The following is a 25,702-nucleotide window of genomic DNA, read 5'->3' as shown; positions in this document are numbered from 1 at the left end:
CCAAAACGAAAGTTTGAATTGTTTTCCGATTTTCTAAAAATGACCACTTAATTACAATGGCTAGTAATTTGAATAAATAGATTGTATGACAGCACTGGAACATACTTGGATTAAACAGTAAGGTAATTGACTAGGGGGTGAACCCAATCATATATGTAATATTTTCTGTTCGTTTAAAGTTTTGATGTTGCTGCTGTTGCAGTTGAAAAACTTGTTTTTTTATATTAAATTTCTGATCTTCTTTTAAATAATGCTGGGAAGTCCGGCGTCCCCTTCAAAGCAGTGTCCCTTCCCCAATGAAAACTTCCTTCATGGAAAGATCCTTCCACATAACCCCTGACCCCCCCCCAACTACCAGGAAAAATCTCCCCTGAAAACGTCTGTACCGTATACTTCCCAATAACCAATAGTATCTGTTAACATTGGGTAAGGTTCCAAACTTTCAGCCCTCCCCCCGGGAACTTCGGGGGATTCAGCCATCCTAAAAAACATACTTATAATATTTTCGAACATGCTCAACAAAATGGCTATCTAAAAATTTTGATCGGGTGACTTTGGGAAAAAAATGAGCGTGAGAGAGGGGCCTAGTTGCCCTTCATTTTTTTGGTCACTTAAAAAGGGCACTAGAACTTTTAATTTCCTTTCCAATGAGCCCTTCCACCATATTCTAGGACAACTGGGTCGATACGATCACCCCTGGAAAAAAAAAAAAAATAAATAAACACGCACCCGTGATCTTTCTTCTGGCAAAAAATGCATAATTCAACATTTTTGTAGATAGGAGCTGGAAACCTCTACAGTAGGGTTCTCTGATACGCGGAATATGATGGTGTGATTTTCATTAAGGTTCTATAACTTTTAGAGGGTCTTTCTCCCTTTTTCGAAAATCAGCCAAATTTTCTCAGGCGCGTAACTTTTGATGGGTAGAATTAAACCTGATGAAACATATATATTTGAAATCAGCATTAAAATACGATTCTTTTGATGTATCTATTTGTATCAAAATACCGTTTTCTAGAGTTTCGGTTACCATTGAGCCGGGTCCCAATAACCAATACTATATGTTAACATTGGGTAAAGTTCATAACTTTCAGCCCTCCCCCTGGGGGCTTCAAGGGATTAAGTCATCCTAAAAGACATAGTTACAATATTTTCGACCATGCTGAACAAAATGGCTATCTCAAAATTTTGATCGGGTGACTTTGGGAAAAAAATGAGCATGAGAGGGGGTCTAGTTACCCTCTATTTTTTTTGGTCACTTAAAGAGGATACTAGAACTTTTAACTTCCGTTCCAATGAGCCCTCCCATGATAATCTAGGACAAATGGGTCAATACGATCACCCATGGGGACAAGAAAAAAAAAACAAAAAAAAACAAAAAACAAATAAACACGCATCCGTAATCTTTCTTCTGGCCAAAAAATGGAAAATTTCACATTTTGGTATATAGGAGCTTGAAAACTTTACAGTAGGGTTCTCTGATACTCTGAATATGATTGTGTAATTTTCTTTAAAATTCTATAGCTTTTATGGGGTCCTTCCCCCTTTTTTCGAAAATAAGACAAATGTTCTCAGGTGCGTAACTTTTGATAGGTAAGACTAATTTTGATGAAACTTATATATTTGAAATCAACATTAAAATCTGATTCTTTTGATGTATCTATTGGTATCAAAATTCTGTTTTTTAGAGTTTCGGTTACTATTGAGCCGGGTCGCTCCTTAGTTACAGTTCGTTACCACGAACTGTTTGAAAGAGCAAGAGGTTGAAGAATGGACAGCCCCTTTCATATACGGAATAATTTCTGCTCGTTTTAATGTCACTCTTTACTTTCAGTTAAAAAAAAACTTTTTTATTTAATTTACTATAATACTCGTTATAAATAGTTGATATTTCTTGAGATATACTTTTACAGTTAGGGCTCAATGGTATTGTATTTTTTCTTAGTAATCACCCCTATTGACGAAGAAGGGATCCTCTAAAATCGTGACGAATACTGACAAAATACTAATACTTTATTTTTAGCGAGTAGACCTCCTGCACCCTTCTATTAGCATCATATAAATTAACGGTTTAGCCACTGTGAAATTTTTTTTACTTCCCACCCCCCTGTCATTTATGCTGAAAATACCTTCTGATACACTACATTCGTCAATGTGCGGTATTTGCTATCTTCTTCATATTTTCATGTATGTTTCATGTCATTAGCCGGTCTCGGGGAAGTTTTGACAAATTTATGCCCAACTGAAACAAATCTCTTTGTACATGGTTTATCTGGAATAGTGAGATATTGCTCGTTCGTGCGGCAAGGGAACAAATACAAATATCAAAACTTTATTCGAGTTTGACATAAAGCTATTTTGGTGTTATTTTCCGCAAACTCGTAATAAACCTCAGAATAAAGTCACAACATCTTTAATGTTCTATTTCTCAGTTTCATAGCCATAGAGGCTGAATGATGTGAAATAAAACTAAAAAAGAAGCTCTCAAATACATTCCATCAAGGAGGCACACTTGTGCCTCTATAAAGAGGCGACCCACCACAATGTTAAGTGATTTCCGGTCCTAGCGGTCGCAGAGAGACAGTGGAAATCGCATTTTGTAGCCCAAGCTCAAACTAAGAAATTTGCAAAATTTCACCCCCTCCGACTTTATCTTCATGGGTAAAAGTGGGCCGGAAGTTTCGACCCTCCGACCACAGCCCCCCTTTAACGTTGTCCGATTGGGCTGAAATTTAGAGGTTAAGCTTTCCTAGGGCCCGGGAGCTTATCCTCGAAATTTCAGGAGGGCTGTGCCCTCCTCAACGCCTCACTCTTTATGCTAAAGTTTGACTTTCTCAGAACTCTTTTTTTTAAACAATAAAAACTTTAGCGTAAAGAGCGAGGCGTTGAGGAGGGCACAGTCTCTTTCATATACGGAATAATTTCTGTTCGTTTTAAGTTTTAATGTCGCACCTTACTTTCCGTTTAAAATTTTTTTTATTATTTAAAGGCTGCGAAAGCGGGGGGTTTGGGGGGTGGCAGCCCCCCAACTTTACCTTCTAATCCCTGTGCGTTTTAAGGTTCGAACTTGTGACTCAGCCTCTTTAACTCTTTAGAAAACGTAGTTTTTTTCAAATAATATTTTTATATGGACATTAAAATATTCAACCATAAATATTCAATCATAGACATAAAAATATTTAATTGTCATAAAAATATTATATAACAAAAAATATTCATATTTTATAGAGACATAAAAAATAAAATTTATTAATTTTTCAATAGACAAAATAAAATGGACATATTTTTTTAAGTATGGCATTTTTCTGCACCACCAAGGAGCAAAAATATCAATACTACTACTAATAACTCACCGTAGCACCAAGCCATCTGAGGCCAACACAGCTACACACGCTCCTCCTCCACCCCAATCTATTCAAAGCCTCCCTTTTTACACCCTCCCAGGAAGTTCCCATTTCCTTTAAATTTTTCTTTATGACGTCCTCCCACCCCAGACGAGGACGACCTGCTTTCTGTTTATCCCTAGACGGTTGGCCAATAAGGACGATCTTCGGCAATCTGTCATCCTTCATCCGCACAACGTGCCCTAGCCACCTCAACCTTTCTTTCTTTATAGACCTAGAGAGCGGTATTGAAACACATTTTTCTTATAGCCTATTGTTTGAAATACGGTCTGTCAGCCGGGTACCCAGAACAACCCTTAAGCAATTTCTCTGGAAAACATCTGGCAAATCTTCATCCGCTTTTCGGAGCGTCTATGATTCAGAGCCATATTTGACCACTGTCATCACTGTAGCTTCTAATATTCTAATCTTGGTTTGCAGATTTATCTTCCTTTCTTCCAAACTTTTTTTTAACTGTGAAAAAAACACCCTGAGCCCATGGCTATTCTACTTTTAAAATTTTCACTGCTCCCACCATCTTTACTAATAATACTACCTAGGTAAGTGAAACTGCCCACCTGATCAATCTTTTCATTACCAAACGTCATCTCTTCATTTTCACTTGTTCCTAACCTAAGTGACTTAGTCTTCTTAACATTAATTTTCAAACCTACTCTAGCACCTTGAACACGCAAAATCTCTAATACTTCATTCATTTTGCTCACACTTTCATATAGGATGCCTAAATCATCAGCATAATCGAAGTCCAGGAGACTTTTACCTCCCTATTTGATTCCGTGGCCTCCCATTGCCTTTACTGTGCTCCTTAAGCCAAAGTCCATCAAAATAATCCTTATAAAGGGAGATAGAACAGAGCCCTGCTTAAATCCTGATTTAATACAAACCCAGCTGCTAACCTCATTTCCTACCTTAACCGCAGCAGCGCTATTCTCGCACATGGCCCTATTCACTTTAATGTATTTGTCTGGTATACCATACAAGGATAAAACCTTTACTAAAGCTCTTCTATCAACAGAATCGAACGCTTGCTCATAATCTATAAAACTGAGGGCCAAAGGTTTTTGAAAACTCAGACTTCTCAATTATTAGCCTAAGAATCAAAATTTGGTCGACACATCCTCTCCCTTTTTTAAAACCGCACTGTTCTTCTCTTAAAACCTTGTCTACGGCATCTCTCAGTCTAAAAAGTATCATATTACTAAGTAATTTAGTAACTACAGTGACCAGACTAATGCCTCGATAATTACCACACTCACTTTTATCACCTTTCTTATAAAGTGGCTTAATTAAGGTTTTCCTAAAATCGTCAGGTATTTCCCCTTTTTCAAAAATCATATTCATAATCTTCAGTAACTTATTTCTAACCTCAGAGCCACCATATTTCAAAAACTCATTTACTACCCTATCAGCACCTGGAGCCTTATTATTTTTTAATCGCTTTAGTACTGTCGCTAATTCCTCCTTACAAAACAAATCTTCCTTCACATCCAAGGTATCATAAACTTTTTCATTTTCCTTTATATCTTTTCCTACAATTGTATCTTGGTTAAGAAATTTTTCAAAATGTTCGGCTCATCTCTCTTTACTTCTTTCCTTATTGTAAATTGTAGCCACAGTACCACCGTTAACTGTTCCAAGTCTCGCTTGATTCGTCTGACTCATTTTGTTAACGTGCCAGTACAGTATGTAACTATTTTGCCGTCTTGATTCATCTGACAGATTCTCGGCCATTTTATCCATGGCCTCCACTTCACACCTCCTTAGTTCATATTTTAATGCTTTCTCTACTTTCTTTATATTTCTTTTGTTTTCATATGATCTATCACTCAGATAATTCTTGTAAAAGTCCTTTCTCCTTTCTATTAAACATGAAGCTTTTTCACTAATATTCTTAGCTGCAGTTCTAGCTTTCTTCCCTAAGACACCTTCAGCAACTTCACAAATTATTTTTCTAAAATTATTTCAGCCATCTTCTACATTATCAAATTTTAAAATCTCAAATTTAGTATTAAACTGTTCCTGGAAAGTTTCTGTCAAATTCTCATCCTGGAGTCTACCAACATCATAGCTTTTCGGGAGGTAGTTAATTACCCTTCGGAAATTTCAGCTTTAAATTAACCCTAAACACTACTAGATGGTGATCTTTACTTTTAACATCAATAACGGCACTCCTATATACCATAGTATCTTATATTTATCCTGCCAGTCTTCGGTTTACTATAACATAATCAATAAGTTTTGCTGTTTTACCACCATGTAGATACCATGTTAACTTATGAGCCATTTTATGACCAAACACCGTATTGGTTATAACTAGATTGTTATACCTACAAAATTGCAAAAGTCTGTATCCATTACTATTTTCTTTTCCTACACCAAAGATAAACTTTATTATTAAGGTAAAAAGATAAAGAACACGACATTGGATTATACAATATCTGCCGGCAGTGCTGATCTCCATTTCACTGCCCTTCTGCCAGGAATTGCAATAGGGAGCTGGGGGACGTCTATCCTGTGCTTTCGCAAACCCTTCCTGTTTACCTTCCCCAAATTTCTCCGGGTATCCATTTAGAGTTGGGTAAACTCTGGCTGAGCTTAATACAACCCAGTTTACTGTTTGTGATTATTTTTCTCTTTATTGTATGAATGGTGTATGGCTAAATAGTTTTTAGTATTGACTAAATAGTTCTTTGGGCTTATCACAATGGCATAAGAGCCTTATTTCTCTTGAATTAATCTACATTGCTGACGATGGCTGAGAAATGGCAATGATAAGGGAAACTCATACCATATTTGTATTCTCTCAACAGAATTGTCTCGAATTTTTTATACAAGTGAATTGAGAGAGAAATTTAATGAAAAAAAAAAAACAGTCTTAAATTTATGTAGAACCGTTCCAAGGGTTGGTGGTGCCTGGGGCACCCCCTCCCGACTCAAAAATAAATAAATAATTCCCCGAAGCCCTTGCTGTGGTTCTCCCCCAGTAATGGCGGTCGGTCCCCCAGCCATGGAAGTCAGGGCAGCTTGTCCCGGTCCCCCTTTAAACGGCCTTGAATATACAGTTTAATTCATCAAGCAATATAGTATTTTTAAGTTTTAGCTTATAATATTATTTTAACAGATGTCAATTTAAATAATGTAAATAAAGAATCAAATCGTTATCAGTAAACTTTAAATTTTGCTTTGAAATTGCTGGGAGAAATTACTTGCACCGACCTACGCAAAAGTTACTTCTCTGTTTATAAAGTGGGTTTCTACCACAGAAATAATCAGTTTTTTGGTGTTTTTAGGATCCCCCCTCCATTCCAAAATTTCAAATTCAAATTCTGGTACCACGCAAGGCCTTCATCTTCAAAGAAAGAGGACCATTAAAGTTAAAGCAGCCGAGCAACTTACACGAGCTTACGCAGCATTGGTCTAAAATGGTTTTGTCCTTCATGGAGTAGTTAGTAGTAGCAGTAGTGGTAGCATTTTCTGATCGAATATAACAGAACAATATGTTCAGTAAATGATGGATTTGTTCACAAGCTGAAGCGATTACAAATTACGATTGATCCGTGGTTACCGATATAATGAACTTGTTTTTGTGTTGACACAACAGAATTTTTAAATATTAAAGAACTAGCTCGCTCTAGCTGTTCCAGCTCTTTTGAACTCCTATTTTTTCTGAAGTCTGACAAGTATAGAGTTTGATGGGAACTGTCTTTACCCAACTCCTCATATCAAAGCTATTTTGGTAGAACACAGAATAGCCGAAATATTTTTGTGGCTGGTTGGTTAAGGGCACTAAGATTTTTATTGGTGTTAAGCTTTTTGTGGCAGAACCTACGAACTATGGTTCGAGCAAGGCCACATCCAGAGGGTGCGTCTACCGGGTTTGAGATCCCCCCCCCCCCGAACAAAACCCTGGATTCACCCTCTAAATCGAGTAAAAAAAAAAAAAAAAAAAAAAAAATTGTGATTCGTCCAGAATAGCTAAGGCTTAGTAATTTGGTTGAAAAATTAATCCGGCTCAGGAGCCAATATGGAAAATTTAAGATTTCATTTTAAATTTTCTATTTAATTCTATATCCTTCCGATATTTTTAAGCTTCTTAGCCATATATATCATTTAAAAACAGAAACGTTTTTTTAAATAGAACTTTTCTTTATTCTTCAGCAATTGATGCTACTGATGCAGAAAAGGCCAAAACCGATTGTTTGAATTTTTATTTTTGAAATTTAAATGTATTTTTGGAAAAAAAGATATTGATTGATCCTACCATGTTTAATTTTCTGACAGAAAATGCGAGTGATTTTTCTTGAAGAAAAGTGTTTTCTATTACACTTCAGACAGCTTCAGAGCCTTTGTTTTTCATATACTATTTTAAGGTCTCGCTGATCAGCTCTACATAAGGCATACTCTATTTGATAATCACTATCTCTATTTGATAGTGACTTTTCTCTAGAAGAGATGTATCGTATTATAATTATAGATTGGAATTTAAAACGATGAACAGAAATTATAATTTGCAACTCTGTTCATATTTTTGAATAGATGGCACTTCTGTTTCAAACAAACAATAGCTGTGGTTTGTTAGTATTTTGCTCAAGCTTTTCTAACGAAATTTTCTTCAAGTATTTTTTAGATTTTATATTTTTGTTCTTAAACTATGTCAAAAATGAACTTTCTTGCTTAAAGAAAATCCAGCTAAAAGAATGCCGTATGATCGATGAAGGTTTTTCTTTTCAACGTTCGTTCAAGATGCGTTTAGATACACATTTTGTTTCCAAAAAACGGAATTAAATAGTAAAAATACCATAAACATAAATATACTAAAACAATAGACTATAACAACAGTATAAGGTGAATATTTTTTGTGACCGTTAATTTCCCCTTTTTTTTGTTATGCAACAAGTCAATAGCTTCTGTAGCAGTGATGCAGTCTGATTTTGCAGGACGTCCTAGATATGAATTAAATAAAAAAGAAAGTTTTTTTTTAGCTAAAAGTAAGGAGCTACATTAAAGCTTAAAACGAAGAGAAGTTATTCCTAATATAAGGGGGGCTACTCACTCCTCATTACCTCGCTCTACATCCCACCAAAACAATAGGCTCACTAAAACAAAAAGAAATTTTTATAAAAGAAAAAAATTTTGATTGTGACCGTAGACTGAACCCCCATAAATGCGCTAGATCAATTTTTCATTCCTCTATTTTCTTGCCAAAGAAAGAAGTAAATACCAAAAATACCAAAAATATAAACATACTACAACACTAGACTTTAAAAATACCATAAGGTAAATACTTTATTTATGACCATTAATTTAAGCTTTAGTCATTCCCCTCTTTCAAACAGTTCGTAATAACGAACTGTAAGTAAGGAGCAACCCGGCTCAATAGTTACCAAAACTCTAAAAAATGGAGTTTTGATACCAATAGAAACATCAATAGAATCAGATTTTTATGCCAATTTCAAATATATAAGTTTTATTAGGTTTAGTCTTACCCGTCAAAAGTTACGCACCTGAGAAAATTTGCCTTATTTTCAAAAAAAGGTGAAAACAACCCCCAAAAGTCATAGAACTATCACGAAAATCCCACCTTCAGATTCAGCCCATCATAGAGCCCCACTATCGACGTTTCAAGCTCCTATTTGCAAAAAGGTGGAATTCTTTATTTTTGCCACAAGAAAGATGATAGATGCATTTTTATTTGTTTTTTTTTTGTTTTTTTTTTATTTCCCAGGGGTGATCGTATCGATCAAGTAGTCCTAGAATATCGTGACAGAGCTCATCTGAACGGAAATTTAAAAGTTCTAGTGCTCTTTTTAAGTGATAAAAAAATTGGAGGTCAACTAGGCCCCCTCCCACGCTAATTTTTTTCCCAAGGTCACCCAATCAAAATTTTGATGGCCATTTTGTTCAACATAGTCGAAAATTTAATAAATATATCTTTGAGGATGACTTAATCTCCCACAGTTCCCGGGGGAAGGGCTGCAAGTTATGAACTTTGCCCATTGTTTACATATAGCATTGATTATTGAAAAGTATACAAACGTTTCAGGAAGAATCTTTTTTGGTGGGGGAAAGGGTCGGACGAGGGGGTTCCGGGGTTGGATCTTTCCATGGAGGAGGTTGTCTTGGAGGAAGGGACATTTCTGTGAAGGGGGCCGGATTTCCCAGCATTATTTAAAAAACGATCAGAAATTAAACAAAAAAACAAGCTTTTTCAACTGAAAGTAAGGAGCAAAATTAAAACTTAAAACAAACAGAAATTATTACGTATAAGAAGGGGGTTGCCCCCTTGTCAATACCTTGGACTTTACGCTAAAGTTTTTTTAGTACTTTCAAAATAGCTATCTATTCAAATTAATCGGCCTTTGTGATTCAGGGGTTTGTGATTCGAACGAAATTCGAACTTTAGCGTAAAGAGCAAAGTATTGACTAGGGGTAAACTCCCTAATATACGTAATAAAAACATACAGATATAGAGTTTCGTTACGTAAGTTAATTCGTAAGTTACGTCAGGACAAAATTTCGAGAAAGCCATTTAGCCAAAACAAGTAAAATTAATACACAAATTTCATTCTAATTATTCATTTAGGGTGAGCCAAAATCAAAACTGCATTAATTCAAAAACGTTCAGAAATTAAATAAAAAAACAAGTTTTTTTTAAGTGAAAGTAAGGAACGACATTAAAACTTAAAACGAACAGAAATTATTCAGTATATGAAAGGGGATGTCCCCTCCTCAACGCCTCGCTCTTTACGCTAAAGTTTGACTCTGTCACACAACTTTATTTTTTAAAACAATAAAGTTTGACTCTGTCACAGAGTTTTATTTTCAAAACAATAAAAAACTTTAGCGTAAAGAGTGAGGCGTTGAGGAGGGAACAGCCCCTTTCATATACGGAATAATTTCTGTTCGTTTTAAGTTTTAATCTCGCTCCTTAGTTTCACTTAAAAAAAAATTGTTTTTTTTTAAATTTAATAACGTTCTAAAGTAGGTCAATAGCTTCTGTAGCAGTTACGTAGCTTGATTTCGGAGTCGTAGATATGAACAAGTTTAAACAGTAAGTCATATTTAGTTATTTGGCAATTCCTATTGATTCAGTAAATCACAAAAGAAAAAGAAGCTAAACCTGCTGATTTATTAGGGATTCGAGAAGCAATGCATTTGTGTGAATTATTATGGATTTGACCATTGGCATAGGGTGTGTTGGAGACAGTAGTGGATCCATGATTTTTTTTAGGGGGGGCAAAATAGGTTGATCCGATAAACTTTGCGTTAGGAGCAAGTTTATTTAACGCAAACTTGCGGTAATTAAGTAGATTATACTACTTTAGACTATGTTAGGGGGGCGCCCGCCCCCCTCTGGATCCGCCACTGGCTGGAGAGCTATTTCACTGCTTCTAAAGTTCTTTTGACGTATATTTCCTCAACGAGAACAAAGTTTATTCTAAAAGATACTTTGTCATTTTTTGGGGAAATTGCGAGTAGATTTTTTTTTATGGAATTGTTATTTTTGTAATGAGCATTTTTACATATTATTTTTTATTTATAATTTATTCATAATTATTTATTTTTATATTTTACAATTTTATATTTATAATTTTATAATATATTTTATAGTATTTTAATTATATTATTATAATTTATTTATTATTTTTGAAACTCAAGCAAATTTGTTAAAGCATTCAATTGAATGCAGACTTTCGGCTGTCTTTTGTGATGTTTGTCCGTAATTGATTCTTCAAATGATGCTTTTATGATATTTTTATGTTGTTTTTTTCGTTGGTACTAATTGAATTTAAAAGTTTCTTCACCTTTGATTTAAAATCTGTTTTCTCTTTTGGAAAAATGAGACCTAGCTTATATAATCTTTAATCAAAATTAAGTTCTCTCGAGAGACCTGCTTCCCAAGTCTTCTCCTGCTAAGAAATGGATAGGATTCTCATATCAAAGGCCAGAGTTGTTTACTTATTTTTCTTCAAATACGCTGGAAATGAATAAATTAAGATAAAACTGAAAAAATTGAAAGCATGAGTCTTAAGAGTCAAAACAGGTGTTCTCATATAAATTAGAAAAAAAAACAATTATTGAAAATAAAAGGTAGTTTATGGCTCGTTTGAAGCTTGTCTGACTCTGACTCTACCTAAATTCAGAACTTTGATTCACTACTTTTGCAAATTCTCGAATTTTCCAGCAGTTGTTGAATGAATGATTGTCAAAGATCGTTCTTGTCGGTCAACCATCAAGGGCAAAACGAAAAGTAGATCGTCCCCGAATAGGCTAGGAGGATGTCGTTGGGAAATACTTAAGGGAAATTATTGGGAGGGTGTAAAGAAGGAGGCTTTAATAGATTGGAATGGTGGAGGAGCGTGCGTAGCCGTGTTGGTTTTAGGCAGAATGGTGCTGCAGCGAGTTATTAGTAGTAGTTTTAGTAGTGTTGAATGACTCTCGAAATCTCTTATAAATAAAATATATGTAGTTTTATGCATACCTTCATCCCATAATAGTTGATTTCAATCACTATGATTAATTAACCTTGAGACTAATTAATCTTATGACTAATTAGACTAAATAGCCTTGAATAAACCAAGGATTATAAGAAAAAAAGAATTGTGGCTCTAAAATATATTGAATCATCTTGTGTCTTGAAAAATATCTGAGCCATCAAACCCCTTTAGTCCTCAGCTCTATAGATTACGAATAGGCATTTGGTTCAGCTGATAGAAAAACTTTCATGAAGGTCCTATCCTTGTATGGTTTACCAAGTAATTACATTGCGGTGATTAGGGCTATTTACGATAAAATATTGCTGCGGGAAGATAGGAAGTTAGGTTAGTAGTTGGCTTGATCTACAATCAGATGTAACGCGGGATTTATCCTAACCCTGTTCCTATGGATTACTTTGATGGACTTTTTTCTAAGGAACATGGCAAAGGGAACAGGAGAACAGAATTGGAAGGTAACACTCTCCTAGAATTAATTTATACTGATGATTTGAATGTCTTAGATAGAAATCTTTACGATATTAATGAATTATCGGAGGTCTTGAGAGTTCTAGGTGCAAGTTTAGGTCGGACAATTAATATTAAGAAGATTAAGACTAGGAATAAATGGCAGTGAAGGGGTTATGTTAGGTGACGAGAAAATCAACCAAGTGTATAAGGGGACTCACCTGGGTAGTACTATTACTAAGGATGAAGGATCCAGTGAAGGTATAAAAAGGAAAATGGCGCAGGGATTTTTCACAGTTGAAAAAGATTGAAGAGCGGAAAAATAAGTCTGTGAACTAATTTTAGAATGTTCAAAGCCACGGTTATGACAGTGGTCAGATGTGGATTTAAAGCTTGGGCACTCTTAAAAACCAAAGAAGATATGGTAATTTTTTTCAGAGGAATTGTCTAAAAGCAGTTTTAAATACTTTTTTGACTGACCGTGTATCAAACAATAAGCTGTCCAAAAATGGGGTTTGATACCACTTTCTAGTATTCTATTTTTTCTTTATTTATATTGTTTAATTTAAATTTATATTCTTTAGCCTGTAATTACTAAATTTAGTATTTCTGTTTTATTTTTCTTGGTTGGTACCCTAAGACAAAGAAGTACCTTGCTAAAAGGCTGGGAAATATTCGGTTTAAATAGCCGGCTGTAGAATGACACTCCAAAATCAAATCTGTTTCTTTTCAACAGCTCAAATTTAAGGATTAAGGATAAGATTATGATACAGATTTAAATTTTGCTTGTTTATAATTATTGGCTGTACAAAAATACGCTTATTAGTTTTGAAAAAGAAGATCTTAATTGCACGGAAGGGGTGATATTTCAAATTAAAAAATTCATAATTTTACGTTTTTTATTTACAATTTTATTTTACGTTTCATCACATATTTTGATAATTAGTTTTTTTTTGTGACCAAGGATAAGAAAAATAGTATTTAAGTTGAGAACATGCACAACTCTAATTTTATCGATTACGAAACACTCGTGAATCAAGAAGATTTTCCATCTCGATGTTCTATTTTGGCCTTTGTGGCCGGACCCTTCAATCAGTTTGGTGAATCCCCCTATTATTATTTATAGTTATGAATAATAGTATTCCATTTCTTGTAAAAGCCCACACCCAGGGACAAATAACAATACTCAAAAGTCAGGCAAATGAAATTTCAAGAAGTGCTGCTGCCATCTTTCAAGGACTGCCATCTAGGGTATGATTTTAATGAAAACCTGAAGTCTCAGATTTTACTTCTTTGACCGATTTTTTTTTCAAATATCTTTCATAATCCTACTCTGATCAGTGTTCTAAGAGCTTTGATGGGATCTTCATCAATGTTGCATCTTCAATGTTCTTTTTGGCAGAAATACTTGATTTTTTTGCTTATATAACTGAGCGTTAAGATCTTAGCCCTTTGATGAACCAAAAAACGACTGTCTGAGCAGAAAGAAGTAAGATCTTAGCACTTCAAGAGGCGAAAAACAGGGCTATTAGCCCCGTCAGGTAGACTGGTAATATTAAGTTGTTGAAGTACAATGAATTCCTTGCACGCGTTATGGTTCCCAGTATTAAGTTAACAGTTTTTCTTTTCCTTATTTGTAAGTCTCATTAACTACATGATGTGCACAAGTCAATAATCATAACTTTACCATTACGACCAAGGGCGGATCCAGGATTTTTTTTTGGGGGGGGGATGGGGGGTTTACTAATTTTTGACTTAGTTTTCGACTAATTTTACTGATTTTTACCTAGTTTTTTTTCTAATTTTCGACTTATTTTCGACTCGGTCAAAAATTTCGGGGGGGGGGAATTCAAACCGGGTAACCCCCCTGGATACGGCCTTGATTACGACGTGGGAAATTTTCAATCTTTTTGTACTTATGCACTGTACCAATATTGAGAAATATAGGCCCAACCCTACCTATATTAATAGTTCGAAGTTCAACTAAAACTGCCGAATTTCGGATTCCGAATACATTACTCTCCAAAATATAATTTGAGCTGAAGACGAATAAGTTTAGTGTTTGCTTACTATGTGTTAAGTTAAATAGCAGTATCTGTTATTTTAATATAACATGTTATTTATAATGTATATATATATATATATATATATATATATATATATATATATATATATATATATATATATATATATATATATATATATATATATATATATATATATATATATATAAGGGATTTACAACATATTCAGGTCTGAAATCAAGTTTTTACATGGGAGGAGTCTGATTTATTTTGGATAAGGGTTTGGGAGCTACAACATATTTAATTTTTTTTATCATTATTTAAGAAAGAATACCGATATTCATAAAAATTTGCAATATCCCTCTCCTTAGATAAGCCACTGAACTTCGTCATTAATTATTCTGTTGCTTACACAAAACAAATATAATATGTTTATCTAAATAAGATGTTTATGTTATTTTATTCCTGAATAAAACATCACAAAAAGTCCGTTATATGTTGGTTTGTGATATGTAATGGAAGTTGTAAATATCCAAGATATTTCATTAGAAGGAATTATTCATAAATAAGGATATAATAATATCCTTATTATATCCATATAATTATATAATTATATTATAATGATGTAATCATATAATTATGCATGCATAAGGATAATAATATCCTTATATAAGGATATATATTTATAATAATAAATATCCAAGATATTTCATTAGAAGGAATTATGCATAAATAAGGATATAATAAATTAAATGAGAACAGTACAGTTGTTAGTGCAATTTGACACACTCATAACTCTGATTATCTGAAACGAAAATAAAATTCGTTCACTGATGAATAAGTTTTTTACCTAAAAACATTTCCGTTTGATAGTGTAATTGTTCAAGCAAAACTTGAAAAGGAAAATGTAGCTTTTTATTATTTATACATTTTACTACACTTTTTTTTATTGTTTTTGGGTTTAATTTGGGCGCTTTTGATGTGAAGCGATCGGAAAATTTCCCGATGAAGCAAAAAAAAAAAATTGTACCACTCCATCTTTTGCATGATAGATTTTGGAGCTTTGGAAATAAATGAAAATTTAATTTTCCACTGATAGTCTTCGGATCAAAAAGGTTTGAATTTACTAATAATTAAAACTTTTCAAAATCAGTTGAAAAATAAAAACTTAAGCTTGTCTCTATATAAAGATTTTATATAGCATTTTTTGGAGGAATTTTGGATGTTTTGTATTGCTTCATACCACCGAACGTCGAAACTGCAACATGTTCCAAAAATTATGCAGTTTTACTTTCTATATAAAACAGGAATAATACTGTTGTTAATCAACATACTATTATTTTTAGGACAATTTAAAGCGCTATTTTTCATAATTAAATACCTGTGTGTTATAGTTCTAGAAAAGAATGACCCATAAACTTGGGCTGTCCTATTTGTCCTAAATGAGATACGGATCCTGGCCACTTAACATCCTAATTAATCATTTCATGGAATAGAGCGAGTTTATTGTGATTAATAAAGAAAATTGGACGGAATTAAAAAAATCATAAGTGGAGTAAATTACCAAGTATCTATAAATTACCAAGGGATAAACTTTTTATTAGGGAAAAATGATGAGGAAAAAGCCAAGGCTTTTTCCCTAGTGACAGAAGGAGAACTTACTTTTAGACTTGGAACTGGCAGAATAATTAAAAACTAATATGTAAGACCTTGATTAAGTGTGCAAAAGCTCATTTTTGGCTGTAATTAAGATCCTTCTTTTTTCAAAGTTTTAACTTTAAAATAAAGTTTTATTCTCCTCATTAATTTGCCAAAAAAGAATAATTTTCAGTTAGAGCTCTTCTTAGCTATTAAAATCTCAGGTTTAAAGATTATTTAAAAGCTTAGGGCCAGAAATTCTTTGATCGTTTCAATCAATGCTATTCACCGCAAGATAGTTATAATTTGCAAATGACATAATTGTCCAGTTAATGAGCTTTGAACAGACCGCTTATTTCGTTGCTACCAACAGAAAATAGCACCTATATTTTTTTTTAAAGGGTTTATAGTTATTTGAAATAATATTGCAAGCTGATGGGCATTCCAGGGCTAATGCCCCCTGTCGTAGCCAATTAAAACGCATGTGTTATCCTACATGTTAACATCAAAATTGACAATATGCGTAATATTCATGACAAGAAGCTCGTTTTCTATGTTAGAAGAAATAATTAATGTTTAAGGGGATTTGGTACCCTTTCTCGATCTTAATAAGCTTTTTTAGTTTCTATTGCAAAACTATTTTGACTCGATTGGGCGCTCTTGCCCAAACATGTAGATCTTTGATCATAGATCCCTAAACGATACCTACTTTTCCGGAGATCTTAAAAAAACCATTCCTCCCCTTTTTTGCCGAAGATAGAGATAATAAGAGTTATTGAAACTTAAATCATTAGAAAGTGTTAATTTTGTTTTTTCAATTGAATGGAGCAAAATTTTCTTTCTAAAATTCAGGAAAGGACAGTCCCTCAAAATTTTTCAGCATACCTGCGTGGAAAACATTAAAACTCAGCTCAACGTAAGTATTAATTGAGCTGATTACAACGTAAGGGAACCTCTTTGAGAGTTCCCTGATGTATCACTCCTCTTTATTGAAAACCTTGCCAACACAGGATGCATAACATTTATGCTGCATATACATTGAACAGAAATCACTTTACTGAACAATTAGTTAAAGATTATACAAACTGGCCTCTCGTTAGCTTTTTGAACTGTTGACACATTTAAGATCGCCTTTCAATCTTTACCAAATTTACTTTGGGAGTTCCCCTTGCTGCTTGGAAAATTTGCTAATAAGCCCTTCGCTTTTGAGGTGGTCAGCCAGCACTGACTCGCAAAATGATTCTTAAGGTGTTGAGTGGCCTTAAGGCATAGTTTCCTCGAAAGTTCAGTGTGCTATATTCAGCAAAGTGCTATAAAGTGCAAAATGCCATATTCAGCTTTTATAGGATAAATAAAAAAAAACAAGCTTTTTCAACTGAAAGTAAGGAGCGACATTAAAACTTAAAACGAACAGAAATTATTCCGTATATTAATGGGGCTGTCCCCTCCTCAACGCCTCGCTCTTTACGCTAAATTTTGACTCTGTCTCACAACTTTATTTTTTAAACCAATAAAAAACTTTAGCGTAAATAGTGAGGCGTTGAGGAGGGGACAGCCCCTTTCATATACGGAATAATTTCTGTTCGTTTTAAGTTTTAATGTCGCTCCCTACTTTCAGTTTAAAAAACTTGTTTCTTTTATTTAATTTCTGATCGTTTTTCAGTCAATGCAGCTTTTATTTTGGCTCGCCGTCATTAAATAGGTAAACAAAATTTGCATACAAGTTTTACTTTTCTTTTGCTAAATGGCTGTCTCTAAATTTGGTTCTGATGTAATTTACAAATTAACTTACGTAACAAACTTCTATATTCGTATATTTTTCTTCTAGCGAAAAATACAAAGTTGCAGATTTTTGCAGATATGAGCTTGAAACCAATGTTATAGGGTTTTCTGATACGCTGAATCTGACGGTGTGATTTTCATTAAAATTTTTTCACTTTTAGGGGATGTTCCCCCCTCTTTAAAAAATCAGTTAGATTTTCTCAGACTCGTAGGCTTTGATTAGTTATACTAAACTTAATAAAATTGATTTATTTAGAATCGGCACTATAAGTACATTGTTTTGATACAATTATTGACATCAAAATTCCGGTTTTAAAAGTTCCACTTACTACTGAGCAGCATAGCTTGTTTTTTTTTTTATTACGTATATGTTATTCAGTATATTAGGGGGTTCTCACCTTAGTAAATACCAAGCTCTTTACGTTAAAATTTAAAAAAAAATTTAATTCACACACCCCTGAATCACAAAGGCCGTTAATTAGAATAGATTGCTCTTTTGAAAGCACTAAAAAAACTATAGCGTAAAGAGCGAGGTATTGACTTGGGGGAGAACCCCCTCATATACGTAATAATTTCTGTTCATTTTAAGTTCTAATGTTGCTTCTTACTTTCAGTTGAAAAAATTAGTTTTTTTAAATTTAATTTCTGATCGTTTTTTAAATAATGCTTGGAAATCCGGCGCCCCCTTCATAGAAATGTCCCTTGCCCCAAAGAAACATCCTCAACGGAAAGATTATCCCGAGTAGCCCCCTCTTTCCGCCCCCCCCCTACCAGAAAAAAATTCTTCCTGAAAATGTCTGTATACTTCCCAATAACCAATACAATATGTAAGCAATGGGCAAAGTTCATAACTTGCAGCCCTTCCCCTGGGAACTGTGGGGGATTAAGTCATCGTAAAAGACGTATTTATTAGATTTTCGACTATGCTGAACAAAATGGCTATCTCAAAATTTTGATCAGGTGACCTCGGGAAAAAAATGAGCGTGGGAGGGTGCCTAGTTGCCCTTTATTTTTTTTGGTCGCTTAAAAAGGACACTAGAACTTTTAATTTCCGTTCGAATGAGCCCTCCAACAATATTCTAGGACCACTGGGTCAACACGATCACCCCTGGGAAAAAACAGACAAAAAACAAATAAACACGCACCCGTGATCTTTCTTCTGGCAAAAAATGCAAAATTCCACATTTTTGTAGATAGGAGCTTAAACCTCTACAGTAGGGTTCTCTAATACACTGAATATGTTGCTGTGAATTTCATTAAGTTTCTACAACTTTTATGGGGTCTTTCCCCCTTTTCTCGAAAATCAGCCAAATTTTCTCAGGCGCGTAACTTTTGATAGGCATAATTAAATTTGATGAAATTTTTATATTTGAAATTAGAATTAAAATCTGATTCTTTTGATGTATCTATTGGTATCAAAATTCCGTTTTTTAGAGTTTCGGTTACCATTGAGCCGGGTCGCTCCTTACTTACAGTTCGTTACCACGAACTGTTTGAAACATTACAAAAGAATTTTCAGGCAAAACCTACATCGTTTTCTGTCTATATTTTACTATTAAGACTAAGGTAAGGAAAAAAAAATATTTACTATTAAGACTAAGGTAAGTAAAAAAATATTTACATTTCCCGGTTTAGCTGCAATGATTTCCGCTGAAATCATTGATGATTTCCAATTTACCTAAGAAGGGACAAATTTTTTGTTTTGGTGTTTAGGTATTAATTTGAGAAAGTTTCTGCCAAAATACGTGTTCCAGTGTAATATACACTGGACCGCTGATGCCAGATTAAATGGGAGAAGCTGTTTGTATGTGCCGATAATGTAGTACGCGCTATGTTTGTACGCGGATAATGTAGTACGCGATAATGTTTGTACGCGCCGATAATGTAGTGGCCTAAAATAACTGAGTTTTATTATACTGTATTTAAGCACCTTTCCTATCGATTGTTAGAGTATGTCACTATCCCAAATCCTGTGAAATAACGGTCTTCAGCTTTAATACTATCTTTGTGTTTCAGGCGATGTTACCGACGAAGCCCCCATTGTTAACAATAAAAAAGAGACATTGAGCGGATATGAAAAGAATTTATATCTATACCATGTAAGTTAAGGTCTTTCTTCATCCATTTTGTTCTACAATTGAGCTGGTACATAAATATACCGAGTTGGTACATAAATATACCGAGTTGGTACATAAACATACCAATATTTCCCAGAGTCTTCACAAAGGAGGGTGATGTTACAGCTACCTAACTAAGGAGTTGCGGATCTACGGAGTTGCAAAGTTTCGCCTTAATAGAGCAAAACTTGCTACTCTGTGTAACACCATTGCAATGCCCCATGTTATTTATCGTGCCCTTTTGGAAGATTTTTACTCAAATAGATAAAAAATTAAAGTTTTGTTATTTCAAGTTGGCCAAGTATCTACTGCGCTTTCCCCCGTGGACTCGAAATACAAAACTGATTAACACGACAAGATCACATAACCGTATGTAGCGGCTGAGAAGCAAATTTGAAATCATAATTCATAGGTTCATAACCACCAGTAGCACAATTTACTTCTACATTAACCGGGTGATGATCCAGGGGGGAGAGGACCCCACCCCCAAAATTTTTTCTGGCGCCATCTTTCCCTGTTTTTTTCTTTTTTCACTCTTTTTCTTAAAATGAATTTGTCAATTTGGTCAATTATTGGCATCTTTGTCACATTTGCCCCCCCCCCCCCGAGATTTTGCTTTAGATCCACCCCTGGCTGATCGTACATGCGGTAATAATGTGGGAGACCTGTTTATGGTGTTTTCTACGCATGACTCAATTAGTAAATCAACTACCAAATTTTAATGATGAAAAATAATAAAAATAATTGCGCAAATAATTGCGCAATAACAGTTAGTTATTGCGCAAACAGTTATTATTGCGAATTATTGCGCAAACAGTTAGTTGATTATTGCGCAAACAGTTAGCGAATTATTGCGCAAACAGTTAGTTGATGAAACAGTTAGCGAATATTGCGAATTATTGCGCAAACAGTTAGTTAGTTTAATTTTCAATAATTAAATAAAAATTATTTCTTTAAAAAAAACATTTCAGTTTGATCTGATCTGATTCATTGCCAAGTAGGGAATGAACCTATTGTGAAATTAAAGAACAGTCGAACACTTTTTCCTCCCCTTAAAGATCCTTTTCGGCTTAGATCCTTTTAAAGATCCTTTTAAAGATCCCCTTAAAGGTCCTTTTATTATGTGTCCTGTTTCTGAAACAAACGCGTATTACAGTTTAAACTGTGTTTTGAACAAAGTTTAATTGATCGTACGAGCCTCCCTAAGCTGGTTTGGTTTTTCCTTTCGATAAGTTTAATTTTTTTTCGAGAGATAAAATGCTTTTCTCGGTTTTTGATGTCAGAGCTATTCTCATATAGTTGTTTGAGACTTTTGATCTCCATTGATGATCGCCATCTCCATTGATATGCAACTTTAAAGAGTTCCGATACCTTAAAATCATTTTGGGTGTCTCGGCGTAAGCTGAATCACTTAAAGCCAAAGGACGCTTTTACGAATCTGGGGGGGACTATGAAATCTGATTGAAAAGACAGTGAAATTGTAAGTCCTCTGAATTGGCAAGGTTTTAAAATAAAGGAAGTAGCACCGCAGAAACCTCTCTAGGCTGCCAAATCGTTAAAATGATTTTTCTTTTGGGTTGATTTTAGCGTTTTCCTAGCAGACATGGTGGAACATTCTTAGAGATTGTCCTTTCCTGAACTTAAAAAAAAGAAAAACAAATCTGTTTTGCTTAATCACAAAGCAAAATTCACATTTTCTGACGATGTAACTTTCATTAAAACCGATCATCTGTATCTCCGGAACAATACGGGAGAAGCTAATTGGGTTTTGTAAGATCCCTGGGAAGGTAGGTGTCGGACCTGAGTTTTTTGTCATTTATCAGTGTCTCTTCTGCGAGCTCTACAAGTTATTGCAAGACCGCCCAATCAACTCTAATAACTTGGCCCCACAAAGTAAAAAAGCTTATAATGGACGAGATAGGACGAACCTTTAAAATATTAAATCCCTTTAAATCTATCAATAATTAAATATACATCTGTTTCATATGTAAGAAATTTGTCTTCCACAAGGGTGGTTCCTAATTGACCCTTTTCTATTTCAACGTCCCCTTGCAGAATAGTTCCCACCGTCTCCTAACCAGCTAAGTCCCACCTTAATTTCACCATAAGTTAAAATGAAAGTAACAAGAAATGATAAGGCTTTAAGCGAACATTATTTGTCATATACATAAGGGGGGACTGCCTCCCACTTTGTGAAGAAACGTTTTACGCTATCTTTAAAGTGATATTGAAGAATGATGCTTATGGATAATCATCTGGAAGAATCCAAGCTTATATATTAGCTTGGATATACAAGCTTACATATAAAACATGTTAAAGGGGATCAAGAGTTCCAACTCTGGCATGAACAGATTCGAAAATCTGAAACCTTGCGCCAGTATTTTAAGATAGAAGAGTCTTTTGGACTAGAATATTATTTTAAGCTGAATTTGTCACCGGAAAGCTTGCGTCTGTGGTTCCAGGTCCGAGCGAATGGTTTGCCCTTAAAAATTAGATTAAAAGTATTTGAAAGAAATGCACAGGGCCCGAGATCATATTATACTTGTTCTTTTTGTGGTACGGAGGAAGAAAATTTGCTCCATTTTTTGACGGTGTGCCAGGGGCTTTCAGATTTGAGATTGAAGTATTTAGGTGACGGGGAAGTTTTTTTTCCTGTGATCCTTAAATCTTCATCCCGGGAGACGATTATAGCAGTGACTGGATTTTTAAAAAAGGTTTTAAAAAGATGTAAATAATGGGTTTAAGGGTTTTGTTTGTTGTCTTATATAATCATTGCAATGTTTGTGGATGGCCTAGCGGCTGAATAAATTATCTATCTATCTATCTATCTATTCGACTCAGAAGTCAAGAATTTATAAACATATGATTCTTGAGATAGATTGCTTTCTTTTGTAAGTTTTGTTTTAAAGGTCATGACATGTCACAAAAGGATAAGATTTTGGGAACTTTTGGAAACCTAACTTATGTCACGCTATTTTAAGTTAATGTTGATAAAAGAGAGACTTTCGAAATAGGGTGCTTGGTTTTCAAGTAGACATCTTTTGCATGGGCTAAAACTAGAATGGAATAAAAGAGGTTTCTGAATTTCTCTTAAGTCATACTTAAGATACTAGGACCCATTTTGGCAATAGTCAAAACGAAGTAGACTTTGTAATTCAAACTCATTTTTGACACCAAAGATAACAAGGTACAAAGGACACAAACATGAAATCTGGTTTTTTAAATTTGTAAAGGGCCATTCCTAGGACTTGCTGATACGTCCTTCTGAAAACTGGCAAGCACATAGTGTGCTTCGATTTAGTTCAATATCTCCTTAAGATTCTCTGAAAATTTCACTTTTATACCCTTAGCTTTAGTAGTGGTAGCAGTTGTAATAGTAGCAGTAGAATTAGTAGTAGTAGCAGTAGCAGTAGTAGCAGCAGCAGTATCATTAGTAGTAGCAAAACCAATTGGTTTTGGTTAGCTCAGCATCTACCGAAACATGCTCTGTAAGTTTCAACTTATTACTCTAAGCCGTTCCTAAGATATTACTGATACGCAATATTGACAACCTGCATAAACATAGTGTGTTTTGATTTAGCTCAACTTCCCACTCAATATCCACTGAAATTTTTACCTTAATACCCTTATCCCTAGTAGCAATACTAGTCATAGTAGTAGTAGTAGTAGCAGTAGTAGTAGTAGTAGTAGTAGTAGTAGCAGTAGTAATAGGAGCAGCAGCAGCAGTAGTAGTAGTAGTAGTAGTAGTATTAGTAGTTGTAGTAGTATTAGTAGTAGTAGTAGTAGTTGCAGTAGTACTAGTAGCAGTAGTAGTAGTAGCAGTAGTAGCAGTCGTAGAAGTCGTAGTAGTAGTAATAGTAACAGTAATAGCAGTAGTAATAGTAGTAGTAGCAGTAGTTATAAGCACACACTGCCTTTTGGTTAGTTGAGGATCCCCTTCATCATGCCGAGAAAGTTCCAACTTAATGCTCTAAGCCGTTCCTAAGATATTACTGATACACTATTTGGACAATATTTATGTACATAGTGCATTCTGATTTAGCTGAACTTCCACCTCAACACTCCCTGCATCTTTCCCCTTAATACTCTTGACCTTAGTAGTAATCATAGTAAAAGCAGTAGTTGTAGTTGTATTAGTAGTAGTAGTAGTAGTAGTAGTAGTAGGAGTAATAGCAGTAGTAGTAATAGCAGTAGTTGTAGTAGTATTAGTAGTAGTAGTAGTAGTATAGAATAGTATAGTAGTAGTTGCAGTAGTAGTAGTAGTAGTAGAAGTCGTAGTAGTAGTAACAGTAATAGCAGTAGTAATAGTAGTAGTAGCAGTAGTTACATGCACACTCTGCCTTTTGGTTAGTTTAGCATCCCCCTCATCATGCCGAGAAAGTTCCAACTTAATACTCTAAGCCGTTCCTAAGATATTGCTGATACACTATTTGGACAATATTTATGTACATAGTGCATTCTGATTTTGCTCAACCTCCACCTCAACACTCCCTGCATCTTTCTTCTTAATACCCTTGGCCTTAGCAGTAATCATAGTAAAAGAAGTAGTTGTAGTTGTATTAGTAGTAGTAGTAGTAGTAGTAGTAGCAGTAATAGCAGTAGTAGTAATAGCAGTAGTTGTAGTAGTATTAGTAGTAGTAGTATAGTAGTAGTAGCAGCAGTAGTAGTAGTAGTAGTAGTAGCAGTACTATTAGTAGTAGCAGTGGTAGTAATAGTAGTAATAGTAGCAGTAGTAGTAGCAGTAATAGTAGTAGTAGTCGTAGCAGGCAGTAGTAGTAATAGTAGTAGTAGTAGTAGTGCTAATAATGGTAGTAGTGGTAGTAGTAGTAGTAGCAGTAGTAGTAGTAAAAAAATCTTAAAGTGAGTAATGCTTAAATTGAATATGCAAATCAAGCTTTAAACAAACAAAAAATTTTGCTATTGAAGTATAAATTGAAGTTAAAACGAACAGAAATTAAATATGCAAAACAATGCAAACAAACATACAATAGATATCAATGTAAATTAATAAATCAATCTAAAAACGAGCGAAACTTTAATTGAATATGCAAATCAAGCTTGAAACGAACAAAATCACTACAAACAAGAGTTTGGGTATCACCTTCTTCTCTGACTGTAAAAGTCTAAAACTAATGCGTCATTGGCACTTTATTGAAAACGAACTGTATAACAGATATTTTCTTTTGTACTTAATGTTGAAAATAAATATTAAAATTAGAATAAAATTTTGAACTGATGAGCTTTCAGCAATTAATATATTTATACATCCAATATTCAGTTTAATTTATTAGTTCTTTCTTAAATTGTTCAAGACCCCTAAAATTGTTCCCTTCCTTAGCTGTAAGAACCTAATGCTTGCTGCGTCATTGGCGCTTCACTGAAAATGAATTACATTACAAATATTTTCTTTTCCAGTTCTTACAGCATTGAAAATGAAAATAAAATTAAAGTGAAATAAAATCTTGAACTGATGGATCCTTAAACAATTAATATCATTGTATATTAAATATTTAATTTGATTTTGTTTATACTTTTCAAGACTGTTCAAGACGCATATAGTTTTCAGTAAAGCACCAATGACGCAGTAGGTTTTAGACTTTTGCAATGAGAGAAAGAGGCGATACCCAAACTTTTGTTTGTAGTGATTTTTGTTCGTTTAAAGCTTGATTTGCATATTCAATTTAAGTTTCACTCGTTTTAAGATGTACTTATTCATTTACATTAGTATCTATTGTATGTTGGTTTGCATTGATTCTTTATTTAATTTCTGTTCGTTTTGGGTTTCATTTATAATG

General features: G+C 34.2%; 1 protein-coding gene across 1 annotated transcript in view; it reads left to right on the top strand.

The window, feature by feature from the left end:
* The window catches only part of LOC148947573 (solute carrier family 12 member 4-like), a 396,387-nt gene that overhangs the window by 104,461 nt on the left and 266,224 nt on the right, over positions 1-25,702 (top strand). Inside the window, 1 exon segment of the mRNA XM_089095942.1 lies at positions 19,807-19,889. Coding sequence (XP_088952068.1) covers positions 19,807-19,889 — 83 coding nt within the window.

Source organism: Artemia sp. Qi Xiang Cuo, chromosome 10, assembly GCF_049724085.1.
Source record: "Artemia sp. Qi Xiang Cuo chromosome 10, ASM4972408v1, whole genome shotgun sequence".
In the NCBI taxonomy this organism is placed as follows: domain Eukaryota; kingdom Metazoa; phylum Arthropoda; class Branchiopoda; order Anostraca; family Artemiidae; genus Artemia; species Artemia sp. Qi Xiang Cuo.
Note: the sequence above shows the minus strand (reverse complement) of the source record. Positions and strands in the feature narration are given on the sequence as shown.